Genomic DNA, 16,812 nt, shown 5'->3' on the forward strand with positions numbered 1-16,812 from the left:
CTTGGTGGGTTCTAAATCATATTCTTTATGTTCTCTATCCCAGATATATAGACAGAGTCATAAAATCATATCTAAGAAATAGTTTTATTTTTTCATAAGAAAAGTTCAACACAAAACAAAGTTTCTGAGCAGAATAAGTTTAAAATTTCATGACAGATCATAGTGTAAATCAGGAAATTTGTACTATTGAGAAAGATTTGTAAACACTTTTCACTGAGAGATTTTAAGAACAAAACAGATTAATTTGTAATTTTTTTAATGAGTGTACTGTAGGTCTGCCCTGTCTGGAGGCTGTCTACACACTAAATGAAGGGGGACTTTTCTTAGATAACTATCATTTTGCAGTTAACCCAAAAAGAAGGAGCTTTCTCTGTTTGCCTGTTTAGAGAGTCGTAATCTGGGGATATTACGATAATGTGCGCTCTGTTGAATGGCTCTCTCACTCTCATTTCCAGGGCACCTTGGACGTGGGGCTGATCGATTCAGTGTGCGCCTCTGACAGCCCCGACAGGTAAGCTCAGATGTGACTCTTAACAAAAGTGATCAGTTCCCCGTGTGCATCCACGGATCCCTATGCTTTTGGGCCACTTCTCTCTTTCCTGGGCTGTGGACGATTCTAGGCTGCGTGTTCCCACATGGTCAACCCCAGCCATCCAGCGTCTTCTGTCTTGGTACCCAGTTGTACATCTTCTGGAGGTCTTCCTCTCTGGCTGTCTTTGGAGTGCTGTGGGAGACAGTGGAAATCTAATTTAGACAGTCAATTAAAAAAAATAGGGCCTGCCCTTGTGGTCTAGTGGTTAAGATTCAGTGCTGTCACTGCCACGGCCCAGGTTCGTTTCCCGGTTGTGGAACCACACCACTCGTCTGGCAGTTGTCATACTGTGGCGGCAGCTCACACAGAGAACTAAAAAACTAACAAATAGGATACACAACCATATACTGAAGCTTAGGGAAAAAAAACATAGAGGAGGAATATTCTTCATTTGGATACAGGAACAAAGTCGGGATTCCTACAGGAAGAAAATGCCTGGAAAACAGTATTCCAGCAAAGGGGTGGGTGTAGCTCCCTTTTCTAACTTAATAATGAATCTGAAATGGGTTTTGATGACAATTTATATGTAGAGTGTTAATAATTAAAGCACAAAGGTTTATTTTCCTTGGCATTTCTACCTTAGCTGTGCCCTCCAAATAGCATGTTTTTCAAAGGCAAATCATCTTGAGAGATGATCTCAGGAGTCTTGGTGCCCAGTGACCTTTGTCTTTATCGTCTCTCTTTTTCTTTGCTGCTTGTGAATTCTGAGTAAGAATTGAAATTGGCTTCTGCTCAGTAACATAGCTTTAGAAAGTGAGTGGAAATGTGTTCAAATTGACAACAAAAACAGTGTCTCCAACGCAGAATTCAGGCGTCTCCATCACCCCACCCTTGATATAGGCTCTTCTGAACCACAGACTTTGTTTCCCGTAGCTCCTGCACCATCTTATACATGGCTCAGGAGTGTTGAACACGTGCATTATGTCAGTCATCAAAGCCCAGATTCTTGTTCTGACGGTCAAGCTCCTACCTTATCTACGTCTTTCTTCTCCGAAACCCCTTCACTACAGCAGGCTGGGCACGTGACGATCCATGCTTAGAACTTTCCATCTCCGCTCAGGCTTTTTTCTCGTCCTCATGTGCCCACCTTTGTCCCTTCTCAACTATAGAGAAATCTTCTTGTTATTTTTAAGGAGCATGTGTGTCTCTCTGTCTACTACAGTCCTGTTAACCTTCTGGGTTTTTTTTTTTTCCTGAACTTTTGCATCCCTTAACTGCAGTGAATGTTTGAGAACATGCAAGAAGTTGTTCACAGGCACGGCCTTAAACAGTTAGAAAGAGGGATTAGTGTGAGCAAGGGCTTCTGAGAGGCTCAGGGCATTGCCAGACAGAAAGAGAGGAGGGAGAAAGTAAATTTCCATTATTATGTTATCCCTGACTGGAAATGCGCCCTTGTCAGATGGCTTTGAAACTGTGGATCCTGGCGGCTTTCTGTACCAGGCGTGATCAAGTGTATAAGATGTTCCACTGACACCTATTTACTGATCATCTTCTATTACTGGTGCCTGACATTTCATTACTGACCCACAGAAATATTATCCGAGGCAGTATCCAAAGGCAGAAAGAAATTTACTTTGGAGAGGCATCAAAAAAAAATTTTCCCCTGCAGTCACCTTATGCAGCCTTCCCGGAACCGAGTTTCATCTGGAAAGTTTTGCATGAAGAAATGTTTTCCCTTTCAGGACCTGCAGAATGTGTTGCTCCAAGTTTAAAGGTTAATGATGCAGAAAACAAATCCTGCAGGAATGAGCAAGGTTTGCCTTAACATAAAATACAAATAACACCTCAGGTTTTATCCCCATGACCCATACGCCAGGAAAAAGGCATTTAGTCTCGGTTCAAGTAGAGGTGATGCTGAAAGCACAGCTAAGAGGCTTTGCTCCCTTCTCACCCTGTCGCTCAGACCCAATTCATTCGTGATCATCACGGCCAACCGGGTGCTCCACTGCAACGCCGACACGCCGGAGGAGATGCACCATTGGATAACGCTGCTGCAGAGGTCCAAGGGCGACACCAGAGTGGAGGGCCAGGAATTTATCGTGAGAGGTAACTGCTTCCCGTGCTTTGCCTTTTCATAGAGCCCTGCTTTCATTTACCTAGATATCTGCGGTCTTTCCATTTTGAGCAGCTTTTCTGAGTGATTTTGAGTCTTGAGGTCGTGAAAAATAAAGAAGAAATGATCGTGGCTGTTTCTAGCAAATGTGTAGAAAAACAACCTATTTGTAAGCATTATGCAAATGGTTACCTGGTATTTGGTGTTTCTATCCACAGCTTTTAATTTACACTTGAATCTTTCTTTCCAGGATGGTTGCACAAGGAAGTGAAAAACAGTCCAAAGATGTCTTCACTGAAATTGAAAAAACGGTGGTTTGTGCTAACCCACAATTCCTTGGATTATTACAAGAGCTCGGAGAAGAATGCTCTGAAATTGGGCACCCTGGTCCTCAATAGCCTGTGCTCTGTTGTCCCTCCAGACGAGAAGATATTCAAAGAGACAGGTAACCAGTACGGTGTGCTCGTGACTGGCTGGGCTGGAAACATCGCACATGAGATCACAAGAGGTCTGGGTTTGCTCGGAGCAAAGGAATGAGATTCCTACTGAGCGTGTGTAGTTTTTTTCCCTGAAAAGAAGCTCTTTTCTTGTTGATTTATCTTCTGAGGCGCTCTCTTGTTATCTGTATAAACACTTAGTATTTAAACCGTAAATAAAAAGTAAAGAAGTCTTGATTTATTGAGTTGCAGAAGGATTTTTCTAAGGAAAATGACAGGTAAACAGAGAAAGATTCTCCTACAGGAAGCTTTATTTTTCTATGCTTGTGTTTTCATCTTTTTCTCCATTGTGCCATAAGAGTCATAGTGCAAGCTAAAAACGATAAATCCTGACTGTCAGTGAACATAGCCTAGTAAATAAGAAGCAGTCAGTAAGTAGTTTTTCTGCTTTTCGGTATTATAAAAATGTGCCTAAATTGTTTATTTTCTTTTCTGTGGCTAGTTGTGATTTTGTGCTTTTTTAATATAATTATTCCCTTCGAAAGAATATTCATATATTTTTTAATATAGTTATTCCATTCCAGATTACAGCTTGTCTCTGAACACACAGACTGCTTTCTTCGCAGTGTTTTCTTTTCAAGGGACAGTCTAAGAAAGGAAGAGAGGAAGCAAAGGAGGAAGGAAGGAAAGTCAGAAATCTGAGGGGAGTTTTCACTCTTGTTTCAGAGCCTTGAAAGGAAGTCCTTTATGCCTGTTTTTCTTTCAGAGTCAATGTTATAATCATTTCATTCTGGGTTTATTGTTTTAGGTTTGTCTTCCTCTCTCAACTGTAAACTCCACATCCTTTGGGTGTGCAGGGCAAGGCACATATAGGAATTTAAGTATTTATTGAATTAAATGACTGACTCCTTTAAAGGGGCTCAGGGGGAGGTGCCGTAGGCTTCTCGTGGTGCTGGATTTCTGGGACTCTGGGGCAAGAACGTCACCTTGGCTGCAGAGGTTAGTGCTCACGTGTGCGCTGCTCCTGTCGCAGGCTATTGGAACATCACCGTGTATGGACGCAAGCACTGCTATCGCCTCTACACAAAGCTGCTCAACGAGGCCACCAGGTGGTCCAGCGCCATTCAAAATGTGACCGACACCAAGGCCCCGATCGACACCCCCACCCAGCAGCTGATTCAGGACATCAAGGTAAGGTAGATCCAAGCTCGTTGGGGTGCTTCATAGTGGCTCACGGATTCTCACCCTTGGAACATCAAGATGTCAACGTTAGTCAAGCTCCATTTATATTCTGTAATCAAAGCCAACTCTTGGTTCAACTTGTGTTTGTGTATCCCTGCTTTTAGGAATCTAAATTTGAGATCTCTAGGTGAAATTTTACGCTAAAAATATTTTGCCTCCAGGGAAGTATTAGGTGTTCCTCGGAGGCAAACCCAAGTGTTGGTCCCTGTAGGCAGAGGGACGATGGTCTGTGGTTTGGGGTTTAGGGTTCCCCATCACAGGGACGTGGTGTGATCCGTGTTGCAGACAACCTGCTATGCTGCAGGTTCCACGTGAATCCAGGTTAAGGACTTTCTAGGAGTAACACAATAATTCTACTCTTACTACAGTTTCTGGACCACACAATGGATTCACAAAGAGCCCAGATTGGTCTATAAAACTTGGAATCCTTATCAGGTGCTCTAAACTCCCAGAAGCTCCCGAGTTTCTGGACTAACTTCCTGTTAGTTGTAACTAACTAGTTCAGTTACAGTTGTAACTTCCTGTTTATAAAGATTGGTTGCTCCGTAAATGTATGTTGAATGAGTGAATGAATGAATGAATGAATGAATGATGTAATGGCAGCCGTGAACCAAAATCACTGCACTCGTTTTCTAGGAAGGGAAATGGAAACATGGGATATTCTAGTTGTATTGCTCACGTACCTGGTCAATCCTTGATGCAGAACTAGGTTAAGGAAATCATTTATACTGCCATTCCTCCATGTTCTCTGTGCGGGCCGATTCCCAACACAAAGGAAGGAGCTGGAGCTGTGACAGAAAAGATGTTCGAATGATAACGAGGCAGGTGTCTATTGATGTATATCAAAGGAAATTAGCTAATTGGATCCAGGAGGCAGCCTCCACCTTTATGAAGGTGGGAGAGGGTCCAATGTATCAATAGTATATTATTTCCCACCAAATTCAAGTCAGCCTCTTGATTCCAAAGTGATATCTGTTTTCTGGGTATTTGAAGCCAAAATCCAGCAAGTCTGTTATCATATAAGACTTTACAAAGCTTCCCATGGAACCCAGGGTGCTGGATACTAATAATTTCATTTATAGCCTAAAAAAATTTTTTTGAAGCATTCTTTTGAGAAAGTGAAGCACATGTCGGCCAAACTTTCTCTTCAAAGCTACAACTTGTCTATTCTTATGTTCTTTAATTGATTTGAAATCATACATCAAGAGTAAATAGAATTTTACAAATATGAAGCAATACTTTTTGAGAAATTAGACAAGTTGCCCTAATGAAGTCCATACAAAATTTAAGTAATTAAAAACATTTTTTTCTGTCTTTCAGTTGGATGTTACTAAAAATAATTTCATAGTGGAAATGACCTAACCATGACAGAATGATTCATCACCTCTCCTTCAACTTTTCTGTTTATTTAAAGTTCTAAAAGTACCTTTGGCTTTTTCATATCCCAAATTAACATCTTAAGAGCATAAATACATGATGAAATTCTATGGGAGGATGTCTTAAATTTCAGGACTATGAGGGGCAGCAGGCACGAGGGAGAACAGTCTTACCAGTAACATATCAACGTGTAGTTTTCAGGTACAGAAAGAATACGAAAGGCCAATTAAAGAACTAGCAAGATATATTTTTAAAATGAATTGTAGATAATGATAACATGATTTGGCTCAATGATTGATGGCGAAATAATTAGCAAGAGACATTTAAATTAATTTTTTTAAGTGTGCATAATCTTGGAGAAGATTGTTCAATAACATGGAACAATATATGCACATGAGCTATGTAAGAAAAATGTGTTTGTGATTTGTCTTCAAACGCAGACTCTGGCTATCTTTGTGCTTCAAATTATTAATGCTAGATTTCCACGACCACCCCGGGCTTACAGATGCTTTAGACTTTGGAAAATATTCATGTGTAGGAGGATGCACATGATTTTGTTCTTTGACATATGTGTTTTTTACGATAAGCTTGCTTGCTTGAATGGCTCGCTTATTTTCCAGGAGAACTGCCTGAACTCGGATGTGGTGGAGCAGATTTACAAGCGGAACCCGATCCTCCGCCACACCCACCACCCGCTCCACTCCCCTCTCCTGCCCCTTCCCTACGGGGACATCAATCTCAACTGTAAGTGCCCAGTTCCACCCGGGATGGGACAGTGTGGTTTTGTTTTCCCAATTCTTTAGCTCTATCATATTAACTCAAAGACTGTCTTAGTCGTCATGAATGGGAAAAAGAGGTAAAATATACTCAAGATTCATTATTAAAGCAGAGATTTCAAAGTTTGGTTGTAGTGATGTGAGGATTGTTGTACTAAAGAGATTCAAAAGGGAGTCAGAAAATGCCAGCAGTCCCCATGAGTTCTGCGTTGATATCCTAGAGGACCAGATCCTAAATATAAATAGTCTTGCATTCTTGCATTCTGGGAAATTCCATGGAACCTGTTCGGCAAGAGACCTACTTCTAAGTAAGGATTTTGTACAGTAAAATAGTTCAGTTACATAACAGAACGGTGTGACCTGCCCACCTCTGTGTTTTGACAGCTTTGGTGGCGGATTCGAATGTTTGGGGGGCGTGGTGGGCACCGCGTCACCAGGTGGATGTCTGTGCCCATTCCTCCATCCCGTCTTCTGCTTGGATTCTGCCTTCCCCAAACCCCTCGGGTGACCTCTCTGTTCGCTTTGTTTTCCTAGTGCTCAAGGACAAAGGCTACACAACCCTTCAGGACGAAGCCATCAAGATATTCAATTCCCTCCAGCAACTGGAATCCGTGTCTGACCCCATTCCCATAATCCAGGGCATCCTACAGACGGGGCATGACCTCCGACCTCTGCGAGACGAGCTGTACTGCCAGCTCATCAAACAGACCAACAAAGTGCCCCATCCGGGCAGCGTGGGCAACCTGTACAGCTGGCAGATCCTGACGTGCCTGAGCTGCACCTTTCTGCCCAGTCGGGGGATTCTTAAGTACCTCAAGTTCCATCTGAAAAGGTATGAGGGGCCCGGGCAGAGCCAGGCGTGCGGTGGATTGCGGCTCTGAGAAAGGCCTCGAATGCAAGACGCCTAGTGTGGGTCACAGATCTCCGGGTCAGACTCGTGCGCCCCCTGAGCAGCCTTAGAGACGGAACTCAGGCATCCTTTTTCTCTCTAGGCCCCACAAGGCTGGGTCAGGGAGCAGGGCCAGTTTGGGACAGTGTCCTCATCTATAGGACATTGGACAAATATAATTACCGCTACCCTACATAAATAGAAAAAAAAAAGAACTTTATTTGCGGATCAAACAGGTAGAAACAATCTGGTTCAGATTTTGGTTAAGTGTGGAAAAACAATTTCCCTATAGCAGCATGAGGCATGACTGTTTCAAGTATAACAGCGCAACAGGGGGCCTGGCAGCAAAAGTTGCTCCCAGTCAAACGTTGGCTCTTTGGCTTTTTAAAAAATTATTATTTAAACTAAACCTGCCAGGAAGTGGCTGGGGTTTGCTCCCTTTGCCACTGGGGGCTTGCTTACCACTCTGGTCTGGAGCCAGCCGTCCTCAATCTAGCAATTAACAGTTAGTGTTCATCTCCTAGGATACGGGAACAGTTTCCAGGAACCGAGATGGAAAAATACGCCCTCTTCACTTACGAATCTCTTAAGAAAACCAAATGCAGAGAGTTCGTGCCTTCTCGAGATGAAATAGAAGCTCTGATCCATAGGCAGGAAATGACATCCACAGTGTATTGCCACGGCGGAGGCTCCTGCAAGATCACCATCAACTCCCACACCACAGCTGGGGAGGTGAGGGAGAGGCCGCCGCGTTGCCTGCTGTGTGATGCATCACTGCCCGTAGGCTTCAGCCGGGAGCGTTGTGCACAGTTGGATGGGCTCTCGTGCGCACTTGTGATTTGCATAGTACAGCTGCTCAGTAAACAAGGAGATAAATGTCACCTGCAGCCAACCACATGTATAAAGAGATAAAAATATGTGTTGAGGTTTGAGTAGAAACACCAAATTAAAATTATGCCAAGGTGTGAGACAGAATCCTGCTAATCTGGGAAGCTGTTGAGTATCTAGCAGAGGTTGCAGATCTGACCCAGGTGTGCCCAGTGTGACCAGGGTTTATTGTACCACTTCTGCAATGAAGTGTTCCTATTTGCCATGTGAACATCAAGAATGTTGGGTCAGGGGAACACGTTTTTTCTCTTTCTTTTTTTATTTTAACTTAGTATTATAAATCCAATTGGCTAAAAAGAGTAGTCGGTAAAATCCATATGTGGAAGAAACATCGGTAGATGTCACTGTTGTTTCTGGGAATTCATGAATTTATCAGCTGAAACACAAGGCTTCAGTTTTCATGCACTTTTCATGCTGATGTGGGTTTGTAAGAAATTAGCCCAGCATTTGCCCCTACCGGTGGCAAAATACCCTGTGTTCTTTTTGGCAAGGAAGAGAGAAAACTGACTTCAAAAGAGCAAGGGAGGAACAGCACCCTTGAAATTCTGGGTGACCGCACACGACAGGAGGCTGCTTGGACCCTCCCTTTTGCCGGCAGCTCCCTCCAGGTTCAGATGAAGGCACATTCTAGAACCACGTGTGTTGGGACCACAGCTCTGGGACAGCTGAGACCCCGTGATGTGTCTTCCAGGTGGTGGAGAAGCTGATCAGAGGCCTCGCCATGGAGGACAGCAGGAACATGTTCGCCCTCTTTGAGTACAACGGGCACGTCGATAAAGCCATCGAAAGCCGAACCATCGTAGCTGATGTGTTAGCAAAATTTGAAAAGTAAGTCCCTTCTCCCTGAAACGCAGCAGATTAAATAAAGGAAATGAAGAGCAAGAGTTGAGGGTTTGAATTCCGTTCCGTGTTCAGCTTCAGTGTGTGTTTGAGTTCATTTCATTTTACCTGTGTTGAAGCAGATGTAATTTTTCATCTCTCTCTGCTGGCTATTTTTCTTGATTCCTAGATAAAGCCACTGTCTTAAATATGATATAATGTGTCATTGTTCCTTTACCCCATCCTTTCTTTCAGTCCCCTATCGTACTCATTTTCTGGGAAATTCCTGATTCTTAGGTTTTCACTTCTCATGAGCTTTGAAACTGGGCTAGTAGATACAAGCCAACTTACCAACTCTTTAAACTGCGTTTTCTGTCTCTTGGAATTCTAATATTTGATCTATGACTCTCATATCCCCAGAGTAACACAAGATACTGCTGCTCAGTGCAAACACAGCCTCCATAATATTCATGTCAATTTTTTTAGATATTATTGTAGTTTATTTGAAGGTTGGTGAAGGGAATGAAGAAAATAGTTTTTGTTTGTTTTCTTTTTATGGGTTCAGCATAAAGCTTAGCTGGTACTAATTAGACTGGGCTATGTGGAAAATGCTTGTTAGCACAGTTCATCGAAGGCTGCCTGTTTGTTGTCTCAAAGGGAGACAGAATGAAAGCATGTTTTTTACCTCTGGTTAAATAAAATTAGCGAGGAGCCCTGATCAGCCTTCCTCTTTCTCGGTTTTCTCTGCATCCCCCTCCCCACCCACTCTGTTATCTGAGCATGGACAGAATGTCTGTATCCTTAGAGAGAAAAGTCATAAAGTTAGCTCCCTGTGGGTTGCCTAAGGCCCATCTCCTTTTGCTTTCTGAGTCTCTCTTGACTTCTGTCGTAGGCTGGCTGCCACATCAGAGGCGGGAGACCTGCCCTGGAAATTCTACTTCAAACTTTACTGCTTCCTGGACACAGACAACGTACCAAAAGACAGCGTGGAATTTGCGTTTATGTTTGAACAGGTAAAAGGAACTTTTAGAAACAGATTCCTTTACTGGCAAGGAGGTGGGGAGACCTGTTAATACCCTCGTGAGTTAACTGCTAGGCCTTAGAAATTATGCACTGTGGCAGATTTCCCAGCATGGGTGAGGTCTGCTGCTCTTCACTTCTTTTGTAGAATGAAACTACTACACATTTGATTTGAACTCCTATTCAGGAACTGTTCTAGTTGGGGAGAAAGAGACAATAAGAAATAAAATACATGTGTTAGATGGTATCCGTGTTAGGGAGAAATTTAAAGCAGCCAAGGGGGGCCGGAGTACAATTTTTGGCTGGAGTGACCTTTGAGAGAAATCCTGGTGAAGAAAGGGAGGGAGCCGGGTGGACTTCCCATAGCAGTGTCTGGCCTGTAAAGCTGTTGGCTGCTTCCTTTCAGGCCCACGAAGCCGTCATCCATGGCCACTATCCGGCCCCTGAAGAAAACCTCCAGGTCCTCGCTGCCCTGCGGCTCCAGTACCTGCAGGGGGATTACACGCTGCACGCCACGGTCCCCCCTCTGGAGGAGGTTTACTCCCTGCAGAGGCTCAAGACCCGCATCAGCCAGTCGACCAAAAGCTTCACGCCGTGCGAGCGGCTGGAGAAGAGGCGGACGAGCTTCCTGGAGGGGACGCTGAGGCGGAGCTTCCGGACGGGGTCTGTCGTTCGGCAGAAGGTCGAGGAAGAGCAGATGTTGGACATGTGGATCAAGGAAGAAGTCTCCTCTGCTCGAGCTGGTATCATTGACAAGTGGAAGAAGTTGCAGGGAATGAGCCAGGAACAGGCCATGGCCAAGTACATGGCCGTGATCAAGGAGTGGCCTGGTTACGGGTCGACGCTCTTTGATGTGGAGGTGAGCAGTGGCTGCTGTGCGTTCCGGGCAGGCTGGCTGTAGCTTCAAGAACAGGTTGCATCTCAGAACGTAAATCAGTGTGACCATGGCCAGGTTCCTAAGGGGAGAGGATGGGGTGGAACACATTGCTCTCTTACTCTCTTGTTAGAGCTCCCAAAATTTTACCCTTAACGCACCCACCCATCCACCAAAAGGTTTTTTCCTCTGTTATAGTAAGTGCTTTCATAATATTAGGAGTCAATGGAAAATTGAGATGTAACCTGTTTTTAATAACTTCTAGTCTTATGGAAGCTATAGATCCAATAAGAAAAAGTGCCGATAAAAATATGCATTTAAAAAATTAACATTTTTTTAGAACTATTTACACAAAATTAGAAACTTTGGATAGATTTGGATTTTTCCATTTTTATTTTTTCCTGTGACTGTTTGCAGGGACGAACTTCTCTTTCACAACTGGAATTTAGCCATTAGCATCAACCGAGCACTGATTCATATGATAGCTTTTTTTCCAAGCAGACCATTTATTGAAAGGAAATCTTACTAATGGTCTAGATCAAGGCTTGGCGAACTGCAGCCCGAAGGCCAAATCTGCCTACCTCCTTTTTTGTAAATAAAGTTTTATTGGAACACAGCAATGCTCATTCCTTTCTGTATTTTCTCTGGCTGTTTTCACGCTAAAATGACAGAATTGAGTAGCTGTGACGGAGACCACATGGCCCAGAAATACTGAAATATTTACTATCTGTCCCTTAACAGATAAGTTTGCCAGCCCTTGGTCTGAGCATCCATTTTTCGTATGATCACAATCATTCAGCATGTTATCTGATGACTTTTAAATGAAGCTCTATAAAAATCTAAATATTGATTAAATCCCAAGACCCTTTCATGGCTTCTCATTGGATGCTGTCATCTGTTTGGTTGGTTGATTGAATTACATTTGTTTTTACATATAAATCAGATGCTTTCTACAAGTCCCTCCTCTTCTCGGCATCACCAGTGTGTCCCTCCTGTTGGTACTGGTTCAGATCAGCCCTGTGGTGTTGTCCCCTACGTCAGGGCTCTTATTGTTCTCCACTGACCCATGTAAGAAAGTCTGTCGTTAAACCAATGAGATTAACCACTGGATACACAGAAGGTCGTTGCTGCTCCTGGTCAAGAGATGTGGTTTTTCACAAGGAGCCAAAACTGCTCAGCATGGAGTGATTTGGAAAATTTTCCCTTGTGAACCTAGATTTTGTGTTTGAAGAATAATCATCCAAAAAAGGATTGGAGGCCGAACTAGAGATAGAAGAGTGGACCTGGCTGGGCTGCTGAGTCTGCTGGAGGAACATCGTCACATTCCTCAGCTACAGCCACATCCGCGTAGCTAATTCTGATATTAGGGTGATGACGTTGAGAGGTGGAGAGTCAGAGCAAGATGGAGATTTACCGTTAGGTTTCCCCCAGTGCACAGGATTGGTCGACCAGTCAGAAATTAATCCAGACAGCCAAAGAGATAGCATTTCTCGTATTTCAGTTCCCCCAGGCATAAACGCGCGTTGAATGCATTCTGTATTCCGTGCAGAGTGCTTGACTCAAAGCCTGCCCTGTGGTTTCTGTGCTCCATGTTTCTAACGCTTGATGGTCTAACTCTTAATGCTCACTCTTGCCCACCAGTGCAAGGAAGGCGGCTTCCCCCAGGAACTCTGGTTGGGTGTCAGCGCGGACGCTGTCTCTGTCTACAAGCGTGGCGAGGGAAGACCATTAGAAGTCTTCCAGTATGAACACATCCTCTCTTTCGGGGCGCCCCTGGCGAACACGTACAAGATTGTGGTTGATGAGAGGGAGCTGCTCTTTGAAACAAGTGAGGTAAGAGACAAACCAAGGAAATCATTTCATTCATGGTCTTGAAAAAATGGAATAATAACACCCCATTCCTGATGTCTTTGACCAAGTAATTTTATTTGAATATTTTGCTTTAAGGCGTTTGAAAATACAGTATGGTCGTTCCTCCTCAGCTGCAGGTCCTCGCAGGCCAAAATCTGATCATCCCAAATTTCTTCTCTGTACCCTGGTTCTTTTGTAGCAGGCAGTCTTTACCCATGGAGGAAAGAAAGAGAAAGGGAAATGATATAGATGTCCAAGGGAAAATATATAGGTTGGCAGTAAAGCCTGGTGAAAATGCGTAGACTATTATGGCAGAGAATTGCAGCTAAGAGACGGCTCTTGCAGTGGGCATGGAGCTGGAGGATGGTATCTGCTCCAAAGCTTAAAATGGAATAATAATAATACAAAACGGCTATTGAGGTCTCCGCATAGGGAGCTTCTAGCAAGCTAAGGTAGAAAATGGAAACGAATTGCATGTTACCTGGTCGGCTGTTGGTATAAAGTGATGGGGAGGCAGTGCTGGGAGGCAGCCGTCGGAACAAGGATGTGGTGTGGGAGGTAGACTAGGCTGACGGGAGGTGTGCAGGGAGATAGAAAGGGATGGGGCCTTTGAGTGGAGGGTCCCAGGCACCAGGCTGCCGGGTTTGGTCGACTCCAGTAGGCAACAGGGACCAGTTATGGGATCTTTGATTGTGCGTGACATAACGATGGTGCTTTTACAAACAGTAATGTGGGATGGGATTGGAAGGGAAGAGAGAACACAGAAATGGAAGCCAGATGTCTTAACAGGGATCCAGGCCAGCCATGAGAAGGGACAGGCAAGGGGGTGGTAGTGCCCGCATCACAGGAAGGAGCTAACTCGATTTAGGAGCTGGCATGGAGCCGACCTGGGCATCCGCGCTCTCCACCAGTCTCTCGGAGCCTCACTTCTGTTTCTCCAGCTGCATCGTGAAGAGCTGACCAGTACTCCATGATCTGGTCTTTGAAAGCTGGGACTGTGGGCTCTGTCATTTACCCTTATTTTAAGTAGGGATAGTAATCGCAGTCCTAATGACACCAACACACTTTAGTGTCATTGGGTGGGGTTTTAATGTGCAAAATCTGACAGTTTTACATCAAGCAAAATTGTTATTTTTGTGTGAGGGAACCACCAGGTGGTGCCCACTGTATTTGGAAAAGCCACGGTTCCCCTTCTCCCTGACTAGGAATAGGTAAAAGCAGCCGAACTTCCAGGTCCATACAAAACTTCAGCTGTGGATTCACACAGCTGGCTACCGCTTTTTGCTCGCAAGACAAGCCCTCGCCTCCCCGTGCTGGGCGCAGGGCGTGCGGCTGGTGGGCTGGGCCCACTGACCTGGCGGAGACTGTGACCATGTGCCGCTTCTGCCTGGCAGGTGGTGGACGTGGCCAAGCTCATGAAAGCCTACATCAGCATGATCGTGAAGAAGCGCTACAGCGCCTCGCGCTCCGTGAGCAGCCAGGGCAGCTCCAGGTGAAGGCAGGAGCCGGCTGCCGTGTCTCCGGGATCTGCACGCGCCACCCCCTGGCCTCAGCCGGCTCCTGCTGGGGAGCCCAAAGCAGAGCTGTCCAAGCTTTCTGGAAGCCCCTCGTGGAAGGAGGTGTCTCCGAGGGACCTTTCGCCCCGTCAGCTTCAGTGATCATGTATTAAGCTGTCAACCGTAACCCAATTTCGAAAGCTTTACTGCTGTTAATGACACATGCCTTAAAAGAGAGAGAGGAAAAAAACACGCTGCCGCCAAAGCAGCCAGAAGTGCCTTAACTTGTGGAACCAACACTAATCGACCTTAACTGTGCTACTGAAGGGAAATGCTTTCCCCCCGCTTCTTGGGGAGACTGACAAAGCTTGGAAGGGGGGCGTTTATCCCTCAACTATGCACTAACCTCCCAGCCTGATTTCCCGACTTCGCGGGAGGGTGAGGGAGTAGGAGGGGGGACAGAGGGAGCGCAAGGGGACAGTCTGTTTTAGCTGGAGTGCTGCTGGCAGCCTTCCTCGTGGACACGTATTAACTTTTTTCTTGGTTTCATCTTTTCAGTGTATGTGCTGGCCTGTGCATGCGTGTGTTCATAAACTCATCACTTTAGTCACTGTCTCACGAGCATTAAAAGCAAAGGGAGAGAGGATGTGCAATGGTGTAAACAGTCTGTCTGTATATTTTAATAGTTCAGAGTTATAGTCTTCAGTTGTTACTTTATAAAGTGGTTTTATTAACAAACCGGAATCCTGGATTTTCCTGTCTTTGCTCTATTTCGAAAGCTACGTTTTGACTCAGTTTCGTTTTACATGTAGCAAAGTCTGCATTCTGTCTCTGCTGTATTATAAACAGATATGCAGCCTGCACATAACTGTATTTATAAACCACTCCCACAGCCGACTCCAGTGCTGTTTTTAGAACAATATGAAGTCATTTTGGAGTCTTTTCGTTTCTAAAAGATATAAGTTAAAAAAAGTTTCTTGGAAGGTTAGCTTGTATCATTCTGGATAGGTTACGATACAACCACGTTGAATATGGCGGAGAGATGCTGCATTCCAGAAAGGTGGAACACGTGAGCGAATCTTTAAAGGACCCTGACCTTAAATGCTGAGGCTTTAGTGAAATCCACACATATTTTATCCCAAGTTTATAATGGTGGTCTGAATAAGGCACCTGTAAATAAATCATTTATGACCAGAAGAAAAATAATCTGGTCTTGGACTTTTATTTTTATATGGAGAAGTTGTAAAGACTTAGGCCAATTAGGTCTACCCACAAAGAAAAAAGAAATTTGCCTTATCCCTTATGGACAGCCATGCGAAGTCACTGTTTATTGACTCAAAGAAATCTGACAATAAAAGATACTAGCTAACCTGCAGTGTATTTTCTTTATCGGGGCGGCTCTACGTACCAGATGGTGTTTTGTTTTGTTTTTATTGGTTTTGGGGTTTATGCTTTTGCCCTCAGAGTGTCTGTGTGTGTGTTTCATGCCCCAGGTCTGAAAAGAGACATCTCGACTGCTCTTAGAGACTCAGAGCTTGACTCCAAGAAAGCTGAGAAGGGAAAAGACAGGGTTCAGTGAAATCACAGAGGTCTAAGGACTTGAGATGTGTGTTTCTGTCCATCTCCTGTTGCTTAGCCCCAGAATGTGCCTGATCGTGAAATCAAGATCCTGCAACCTGCTTGCAGCCCTGCTCACTGAAGGACAGGATACACAGGCCGTTTAGCCACCAATTTATCCAAAGAATCAGCTCACGACATGGGGTCTCGGCTGCAGAGGCCCCTCAGCCAGACACGGGATATGAGCAGCACCAATTCCCCCAGATGTCCCAGTCCCCTTCTCTTACTCCCCACGCGTTCCCACCTCTGCTTGTGTCCAGGAGTGGCCACCTCCCACTCCCCGGGGATTGGGGAGGAACCTGAAGCCTGGTGCTGCCGGACACCTGTGGCCTCGAGTGACAAAGAGGAAGGTGAGCTAAGACTCAGATGTTTTGTTGTCTTTATTTCAGGCCCAGAGAGAAGTAGGCAGAAGTGCCTTTTCCACTGCTCACCACTCAGGGTTCCCTCTCTGACTCCTTGTACCCCAGAAGGCCACCCTTCACTCCCAATTATATTTGAGGAGATAGGCAAAGAAAGGTGAACGGACTCAATGAAGGTATGGCAGTAGCACCAGAGCTAAAATCGAGCTCTCTTTATACATAAGCCTTTGCACGTCGATAGCTTCCTTTTGCCTTGTTTTGACGCTTTATTTAGAAATAATTACAGATTCAGAGGAAGATGCAGTAGCATGGACAGAGAGGCCTGTATTCCCTCCACCTGGTTTTCCCAGTGGTAACATCTTGCATCGCCGTCGAACATTATCACAACTGAGCAACTAATACTGAGCTTGCTCCGTCCACCCAGATTTCACCAGATTTCACCAGATTTACACACTCTCACTCGTGTGTGATCTCGACAAGTTTGAATGTGGTCAGTGGAGTAATTCTGAACGTCTCTGCTTA

At 44.7% G+C, this 16,812-nt stretch overlaps 1 protein-coding gene and 1 long non-coding RNA gene across 2 annotated transcripts in view; one reads left to right on the top strand and one right to left on the bottom strand.

Moving 5' to 3' along the window:
* The window catches only part of MYO10 (myosin X), a 210,793-nt gene extending 195,110 nt beyond the window's left edge, over positions 1–15,683 (top strand). Inside the window, exons 30-41 of the mRNA XM_008518069.2 lie at positions 456–511; positions 2,496–2,638; positions 2,896–3,090; positions 4,116–4,273; positions 6,322–6,445; positions 7,012–7,309; positions 7,891–8,098; positions 8,946–9,082; positions 9,966–10,086; positions 10,500–10,952; positions 12,609–12,800; positions 14,213–15,683. Of these exons, the coding sequence (XP_008516291.1) occupies positions 456–511; positions 2,496–2,638; positions 2,896–3,090; positions 4,116–4,273; positions 6,322–6,445; positions 7,012–7,309; positions 7,891–8,098; positions 8,946–9,082; positions 9,966–10,086; positions 10,500–10,952; positions 12,609–12,800; positions 14,213–14,314 (2,187 nt within the window). The 3' untranslated portion in view covers positions 14,315–15,683. The remainder of the gene's footprint in view (positions 1–455; positions 512–2,495; positions 2,639–2,895; positions 3,091–4,115; positions 4,274–6,321; positions 6,446–7,011; positions 7,310–7,890; positions 8,099–8,945; positions 9,083–9,965; positions 10,087–10,499; positions 10,953–12,608; positions 12,801–14,212) is intronic.
* On the bottom strand, positions 83–7,956 carry LOC139077859 (uncharacterized). Its single transcript, XR_011530448.1, has 3 exons — positions 7,829–7,956; positions 5,008–5,112; positions 83–724 (listed from the first exon to the last, which is right to left on the bottom strand). It is a non-coding gene; the product is annotated as an uncharacterized lncRNA (long non-coding RNA).
* Positions 15,684–16,812: the final 1,129 nt, after the last annotated feature.

Source organism: Equus przewalskii, chromosome 20, assembly GCF_037783145.1.
Source record: "Equus przewalskii isolate Varuska chromosome 20, EquPr2, whole genome shotgun sequence".
NCBI lineage: Eukaryota > Metazoa > Chordata > Mammalia > Perissodactyla > Equidae > Equus > Equus przewalskii.